Consider the following 8,789-nt stretch of genomic DNA (forward strand, 5'->3'; position numbering starts at 1 on the left):
CATATTTTTCGATTCAAGAATCATATCCTGGTTGTCGTGAAACGAAACTTTTGTGAATCGCTCAGTGCTAGGGGGGGGGGGGGGGGGGGCTTAGAAAGCCTCCGTTCCATTTTACTTAGTTTTCGTGAAACGAAACTTTTGTGAATCCCTCATTGCTTGGGGAGGCAGTTCCGTTTTACTTCATTTCACCCCTGAAACGAAAGCATATAGCTTTGAACTTGTTCCACCTTCAAACAAACCACTAACTTCCCTTCCCCCAGACTTTTTAAAAGCCAATACATTTGACTCATCTACGGAGCTCCTAAAGGGACATGAAAAAAAAAAAACGTGCTCACCAGAAAGTATCTCGTGCGCACGAGAAAGTTTCTCGTGAGCAAGAGAAAGTATCTCGTGCGCACGAGAAAGTATCTTCTCAGACACTGGCTGTTTATCAATCCACGTTTTTCTCCGTTCTTGTGTTCTTGCAAACTCGTTTGACGTCATCTTTCATTGCCCAAGTACGGTTCCAATCCAAAGAACACAAGTCACCAACGCCAAAAATACCCGGAAATGTTCTTGATCCGCCCCTTTTATCGAGGATGCATCGGATGGTGACTTGGCCAATGAGAACGCACATGATTTCCCACAAGTCATTGCCAGATGTCAGGAGAGGCGGACAAACTTCATAACTTTAAGTTTTTACTATTCATATTTCAGCTAAACGCTACGTGAAAATCAGCATCTGAATTAAAATGTGACAAAAAATGGGCAGTGTAGTCGCTGAAAATGTGTTTATTTTATTGATGAAATTTGCTCTGACTTTTCGATAACCTAGCGAGTCCAGGGTATTGCGCAGTAGCCAAGGAAACCCGCGCATCTCAATTCATTCTCCGTCCTTGCGGTCTTGCAAGACCATTCTCGCATGGACGCTTGCAAGAACGTTCTTAAAAAGATTGTACTTGCGTTCTTAGCGTTCTTCGGATTGATAAACTGCAAATGTTTACTCCTCGACAGGTTTGCAGAAGAGACCCCAGACAAATTGGAATAGGTCAAGAGAATGAGCACTAGAAAAAGGAGTGATGTTTGGTCTCATTTTGAAAATGCTTCATCGACGAAAGCAAAATGCTAAATTTGCAAAAAACTTTTATCCATTCAAGGAGGAAGCACCTCAAACTTGAGAAGGCACCTTAAATGTGCACATCCAACTGTGCTTTTAGCACAAGTTAGAGGAGACAATGATGATGCTACTGCGACAGCAGGAGCTGTTTCCACCAGCAGCACCTCTTCAACTGGGCCTGCAACTGCTACGTTGACCATGTCCACAGCATCCACAGCAGCACTTACCACCACCCAAGCAGCAGTTAGGCCAAGGAGGCCACAACAACAAACCTCAATGGGCAGTTTTGTTACAAGGCCAATGGATCCGTTAAGACAGAGTAAACTGGATGAGGCTCTAGTCAAAATGATTGCTTGCGATTTCCAGCCCTTTTCTGTGGTTGAGGACAAAGGCTGCAGGGAATATTCAAAGCTTCTGGACCTCTTAAGCTTCTAGAAAAACTATTTCAACAAAAGTTCTATCTATGATGTATGAGAAATTAAGAACTGAGGTCATGGACAAAATCAAGTCTGCCACGGCTGTATGTCTCACAACAGACTGCTGGACCTCAGTAACTACCACAAGTTACATGTCTGTGACTTGTCATTTCATGGAGGATTTTCAAATGACCTCAAATCTCCTGGACTGTTTTGTCATGACAGAAAGACACACTGCTGACAATCTTGCAAGGGAGCTGACCAGGGTTAGTGAAGAATGGGGTGTAAAGGACAAAATTGTAGCCTGTGTCACAGACAATGCTGCCAACATTGTGTCAGCTGTGAGAGACCTTCACTGGGACCACATACCCTGTTTTGCCCATGTTTTGAACCTTATTGTCAGAGCTGCCCTGAAGATGGTCCAAAGTGATTTTAATGACAAGAGGCCATCAGAAGATTGTTTCCCGCAATCAAAGGAATCCCTCCATCCATAAACCTGTCAAAGATCTCGTTGACAGCCTGATGACAGAAATGTTGAAGAGGTTCAGTAAAGTGGAGTTAATTGAGAAGCTTGCTGATGCTACCTGCTTGGACCCGAGGTTCAAAAAGCAAGCCTTTGTCAACAGCAAAGCAGCAGACGAGGCAGTGAAGAGAATAACATCAGCTGCAGCACATGTTAACCCCCTCCATAGGGAGGATGAGGAGGATCCACATTCTGCTACAGCTGCCAGTACAGGGGCCATGTTTTGGGAGGACTTTGATGAGAGGGTTGCAAGCTTGAGGCCTTCTACTACCACACCAACTGTCTCTACTGATGCCATGATGGAGATGCAGGCTTACCTTGCTGAGCCACTTTTACCCCGCACATCAGACCCTCTGGCATGGTGGATGAAGTGTTCACCCATTTACAAAAGCCTCTGTGAGGTCATGAAGACAAGACTGTGCATTGTGGCCACATCTGTGCCTTCTGAGAGTTTTTTCTAAAACGGGGCAGATCATTTCAGATCGAAGAAACAGGCTCAGCCCATCCAAGGTCCGGGAGCTTGTTTTCTTAAATGCAAACCTGCCTTAGAGTACGCCCTAAACTGCAGTTTTGTTACAGAATGTTCCTTTGGTTTCTAGTGTGATTTAATTACTGTAATTGTTATCTATCTATGGCTGTATAGTGCAATTTAACTAAATTTTTATTTAACCTTATCTATGTCTATCCTTTTGAGATATATATTATATATATATATAATATATATATATATTTATATATTTTGTTACAAAGCTCTGCTTGACAAACTTTTTTAACTTAAAAAAACATACGGTTGTATTGTTTTCTATAATGTAAAGTGTGTTATTGTTATATGCAAAGAGTAAATTATTAATAAATGTAACATGGTGCAATATTGGGATTTTGGGTTACAATAAAAACATTTTTACATCACATTTGATTAATTTGGCATTTCATTCAAAGCAACACACTAACTTCTAGATGACTTGCAAGTCACCTAGTGCAAATCTGTGGTGGAGGGTGGGGAAGGGCCACAGTCCCCTTGGAGACAGCCATGACTGACAGCTGTACTTGAACACCGGCTCCACCCTTATTTGACACCAACATGAAGTGCAGTAGGCCCTACATGTGTAACCTGACCTCTTTCAATTGGTGTGAACTGTGAACTTGCTGCATGCCCCCCTCCTATGGACAATGTCACTCAAAGTTCACAGACTTAAATCAAGTGTTTCTTACACAGAATTTTCCATATAATATAAGACCATTTTACTTGAATTGCACATTTGTGTGCCAGATCATATTTTTTTAAGAAAACCTCCTCTATTAAATGCAGTACAACATGACAGTTTGTATGGTTTTAAATTGTCATTTATTATCACACTAGCATTTAATTATCACGGCAAACAATTACACTGCACTAAACTGTAAGTGTAAATGTAAAGTGAAAATAACAAAACCAGTCAGTATGATGACTTGAGCGAATATCATTCACGTCTTACTAAAACAGCGGCCACGCGAAAGGGAATGAGGAAACTGTTTCCTCTACTAAAAAATACAATGCGGGTCACGTGAAAAAAAGATCCAAAGACTCGTAGAAAGACCGAGTCGGGAAATGAACGAATCGTTTGTTTCCTCTAGCTACCAGTACAGAGCCTATGCAGGTCACGTGAAAAAGGATCCAAAGACTCGTACCCGAAGACCGAGTCGGGAAATGAACGAATCGTTTGTTTCCTCTAGCTACCAGTAGCCTACAGAGCCTATGCAGGTCACGTGAAAAATGATCCAAAGACTCGTACCCAAAGACCGAGTCGGGAAATGAACGAATCATTTCTGTTTACTTGGACGAGCCTATGCAACAGTCCCGATGGGCCACGATGAACCGTCTGGCCACCTCCTCCGCCTGGCCACCTCCGCCCGAAGACTTCTGGCCACCTCCTCCTCCGCCCGAGGACTGCTGGCCGCAGCCTCCTCCGACCGAGGACTCCTGGCCGCAGCCTCCTCCGCCCGAGGACTCCTGGCCGCAGCCTCCTCCGCCCGAGGACTCCTGGCCGCCTCCTCCGCCCGAGGACTGCTGGCCACCTCCTCCTCCGCCCGAGGACTTCTGGCCGCCTCCTTCGCCTGAGGACTTCTGGCCTCCGCCCGAAGACTTCTGGCTGCCGCCTGCCACGGTGCCCGCGCCCCCTCGTCCGCGCTCTCAGACGCCCCCTCGTCCGCGCCCCCTCGTCCGCGCTCCCAGGCGCCCCCTCGTCCGCGCTCCGAGGCGCCCCCTCGTCCGCGCTCCCAGGCGCCCCCTCGTCCGCGCTCCCAGGCGCCCCCTCGTCCGCGCTCCCAGGCGCCCCCTCGTCCGCGCTCCCAGGCGCCGCCTCGTCCGCGCTCCCAGGCGCCTCCTCGTCCGCGCTCCCAGGCGCCTCCTCGTCCGCGCCTCCTCGTGCCCGTCCGGCCTCCGGGCCGCCCCCCGGACCTGCTCCGACCCCCTGCCCGGCCTTGTGGGAAGTCCGGTGACGTCCCTTGAGAGGGGGGTACTGTCACGGCCACAGCCGTGCCCCCCCCCCCCCCCCGGTTTCAGTTTTTTGCCCTGCCCTAGTGTTTCCCTGTCATTGTCTTCACCTGTCTCGTTAGCTTCATTGTCACTGTGTCGTTTGGTTCTGTGTATTTAGGTTTCTGTTTTGTGTCCAGTCTTTGTCGTGTCCTTACTAATGCCTGTCCGTGTGAGTACCCTATCTGTGTCCCGTTTTCTGATATTAAACCTCTGTTCATCGCTATGCCTCGCATCTCTCATGCATTTGGGTCCTACCCCTCCACACACCCTGACATTATATTTATTTTACATACCTTTCCCCTTAGTGCTAGTTAGTATTCGTTAGTTAGACTTTGTACCTTTAGCATAGTCATACTTGTTTAAACTTGCACCACTTAAGATGTATTCCTATATGTTGAATATATGCACTTTCCCGCCAAAGTAAATTCCTTGTCTGTGCAAACTTTCATGGCGTTTAAAACCCCTTATGATTCTGAAAACGTGCCTACCCTGGCTTTAATATGACGCTACAGACAAATACGTCGCACCGCAGTAACGGAGATGAGGCTAATTTATGGTTTAAGGTATGAACAATTCAAAAGAAGAGCCTTTAAGAAGGGCTACGTAGTCAGAGCAGGAAACACTTAGACAGCAACATTGTGTATGTTTTGATGCCTTAAAATGAAACTAAAACAGCCCATAATTTGTGTGCAAGATACAAGAACCCGCCATGATGCCTTCATCCATAGGCTACTCTTCAGGGCTCGCTAGTAGGCTAACGGTGTAAAACTGTCGTAATATTGGCTGTTTGATATATTAACATGGACATGGGAAATGTGATTTAGCGACTTGATTATGGAATATATTTTATAATCCGTAAAACTCCTACAGTAGACAGGGCATCCATGAACAGTTGTCATGGTTTATTAAACGGGTTAAAAAAAAGAACGTCAGTGTGTATAAAACAACAATGTAGCCTATGTGTGTAGGCTAAAGTATTATCTTAATATTTGTAAATTGGGGGAAAACAACAATCCCACTTTAGCTGTCTTTTTTTATTATTTAGGGAGTGGAGAATGTTTCTGCACGGTTGGCTAGCATGGAATTTTAACACAAACTAGGCTAGCCAACGTTTACATGATGAAAATCAACAAGTATTGCTGCTTTTTGGATAAGGTAAATTATAAAACACAGACACAGTTTAATGTAATTGCAATTTACAAGATTACTGGAATGTGGAAAGTGAGCTATTTTTGTGTTTTTCTATGCAAAAGTGATACAACAATTAATGCAAAATGATGTCCTTTCATTTCAGGTGTCCAGAAGACCTCTTCTAGTTCAGTGGTAGTACATTTGGTCGGGCATTAGTTCTATCACAATGTCAAGCAGTGGATATACAACTTCCTCAATTAGTGGACAGACTGGTATTAACAGCAGGCCCTTCAAGTGCGCCGATTGCGGAGGCACTTTTACCCAACAGGCAGAATCTGGGGCGCCTTTCTCTCACTCACTAGGGGTCTCAAGGCAAGAGCGGGGTCACAGACGCAGAAGTGTGTCCAAATGCCCAACCTGCTTCATGTCCATAACTTCCACCGGCCGCGTGCTTCACACGTGCAACCGCTCAGACGTGCACCCTCACAGCTGCACGCTGTGTGACAAAACCTTCATATCCTCAGCCCACCTGGCCCTGCACCTGCAGTCACACTGCGGTGACCGGAAGCACAGGTGCGGTGTCTGCGGCAAGCTCTTCCGCCAGTCCGCCCACCTGTTGCGCCACAGGTCCATCCACAGTGGGGAGAAGCCTTTCAAATGCGCAGAGTGTGGCAAGTGCTTCGGCCGCGCCTCGCACCTGAAGACGCATGCCCGTCTCCACACAGGGGAGAAGCCCTTCAAGTGCACCACCTGCGACAAGGCTTTCACCCAGAAGGCAGGTCTCATCATGCACTTTCGGCTGCACACGGGGGAACGTCCCTTCAAGTGCGACCTGTGCGGCCAGACTTTCCGCACCTCTGCGGTCCTGCAGTCCCATCAGGCCCTGGAGGCAGGCCGGCGCTGCTTCCGCTGCAGCCAGTGTGAGAAAACCTTCAGGTCCGCCTCAGAGCTGAGCAGGCATGAAGCAGCCCATGGATGTTCGGAGGAGCTGAAGTGTGGCGTCTGCAGCCGCTCCTTTGTGCGGCCGTCGTACCTGCGTCTGTGCATGGGCCTGCACGGCGGACAGAGGCCCTATCACTGCAAGGTGTGCAACAAAACCTTCGCCAAGATGTCCACCTTCGAGAGACACTGTGACAAACACCTGAGGCAGAGCAGGGGCGACGAGGAGGAAGAGAAGAATGAACAGGATGATATAAAACCCTCCTTGTCACCCCTGCTCTCCACTGCTTCCTCTAACAATCTTTCTCTTTTCTCAGAGATCAACACACGCTCCAGAACCAGAGCTAAAACCAAGGTGGGGTAAATCAACCCCAATATTGGAAATATTCTCTTTTTCGGGTGATGACAAACATTATTATTAACAGAAATACTGTACTGTATACTGCTAACTTTGTTGGTTGTGGAACAAGTGCTTTTTTCTGGCACACACATCTCAACTATAATTTTGATGGATGGACATGAAGAACAGAGCGTAATATAGGAGAGAAGCACACTGCACTTCAACAATTTCACAAATGTCTTGTTTAACAGACTGATTTACAAACACTAATGAATTGTTCTAAACAAAACAAAATTATGTTGAATTGTTTAATTTTTATGGTGCGTGGTACATAAAGTATATTTTTACGGTGCAATGCATTCGTAAGCTTTTGGCCTATTAGTTGTAATTTTAGTATAGTTATGCTTAATTATTTACAATATAAATAATTGCAGTGTTATGTTTACAGTTTGTCTAATGGTTTTTGTATTGAGGAATTGAGGATAGAGGCATGGATTTAGGTTTGTTTTTGCAATTGTACATTATTTATGTAGCTATGATCATTCTATTGGGGTAATGTCGAGACAAATTTTATGTAGTATCAGCCTAAACGTTTAATTTCACAAACTACAGTAAGTAAAAAGCCAGAGATCTGGGTGGTGACACAGAAGCCCATCAGTGGCTTACGACACTCACTGCTTCCAATATTGCAGGGCTCCAATATTGATCTGCTAGGCAAAGACTCTAAATGTCCAGCCACCGATTTTAAATCTAGTTTGTTTTTTACATACATATATGATACACCGAGGATGTCATCTGTTCTGAAATAGTGAAAACCCTCCCTGAGTCATCACCCACCCATGTATCACTGCTCATGTTACAGTGGGCATACAGGGTCATCCTCGTGGACATACAGTTGATGTGTAGCGTACCACTATACAGTATATAGGGAGGGGGAGACGAGATGAGACAACAGAGAAGTAGGAGAGAGGAGGATAGTGCAGAGAGAGAGAGAGAGAGAGGAAGGGAGTAGGTAATGAGGAAAGTAAGGATTCAATAAGCTTAGGAAGTTTATGGGAAAGAGGCCTGGTACCAACTAAAGTAGGAAGTTTTGTGCCAACAGACTCAGGAAGGAACTCATGCAACAGACCTAATCTTGTGAAATTTGAGAGATTACACAACACCCAGGGGCGTTGACAGACATTGTTAACATTTGGGGCTCAGCCCAAACCTAACATCGGACCTTGAGTATGCTCAATTTGACTTCAGCTTGTGGCATAATCATGAAATGTGAGCGTGTCCAAATTAATGCAATGTAATATAAACATTACTTTAGACTCATTGTTATCATGACTGTAGGTGCAAAATCCAAGTATATCATAAATCAACATGCAATTTAAAAAGTTTCTTTATAAGATAGATTCTTATCTTTACTCCTCTTTTGGAAAAATCCTGTTAATATCCAGTTAATTTCGCTACTCAGAAGGCAGTGCTATGATGATGCATGTCCACTAGATGGAGGTGTAGGCTTTAGTAAGACCTCACTGTATAACTCATTAATATGCCTGCTGCCTGTGTCTGCTGGTGATGCTCACTCGAGTCAGTTAAAGGGTTCATCAACTTGATTTTATCGCTCACATACGGCACATCACCACTGCTCAGCTCAGATAATCTCAAACTATTTAGAGTACATGGATTGGATCGGGGCTGATATGCAAATACTGTTTACTAAAGGCAGGGTCAGTAAGTTTGGGAAACCTATCCATTTTAGCTCACGTGTGAAAGGATTCAAACCAAAATATCCCATCCCCTCCCTTCAAAGCCACTGCCAAAACACATCAACGTGCTGC

The 8,789-nt window shown here is 45.4% G+C and overlaps 1 protein-coding gene across 3 annotated transcripts; it reads left to right on the forward strand.

Annotated features, from left to right (window-relative positions):
* Positions 1-5,039: 5,039 nt before the first annotated feature.
* Positions 5,040-7,727, forward strand: LOC134017562 (gastrula zinc finger protein XlCGF42.1). Of its 3 annotated transcripts, none has more exons than XM_062457305.1 (3): positions 5,120-5,705; positions 5,845-6,765; positions 6,938-7,727. In XM_062457305.1, the coding sequence occupies exons 2-3, from the start codon at positions 5,908-5,910 to the stop codon at positions 7,040-7,042; spliced, it is 963 nt and encodes a 320-aa protein (XP_062313289.1). In that variant the 5' UTR covers positions 5,120-5,705; positions 5,845-5,907; the 3' UTR covers positions 7,043-7,727. The 3 variants fall into 3 exon arrangements, with proteins under 3 accessions (XP_062313287.1, XP_062313289.1, XP_062313288.1); XM_062457304.1 differs by having other exon boundaries at positions 5,120-5,299; positions 5,596-5,705; positions 5,845-7,727; XM_062457303.1 differs by lacking the exon at positions 5,120-5,705 and adding an exon at positions 5,040-5,113 and having other exon boundaries at positions 5,845-7,727.
* Positions 7,728-8,789: the final 1,062 nt, after the last annotated feature.

Source organism: Osmerus eperlanus, chromosome 3, assembly GCF_963692335.1.
Source record: "Osmerus eperlanus chromosome 3, fOsmEpe2.1, whole genome shotgun sequence".
Classification (NCBI taxonomy): domain Eukaryota; kingdom Metazoa; phylum Chordata; class Actinopteri; order Osmeriformes; family Osmeridae; genus Osmerus; species Osmerus eperlanus.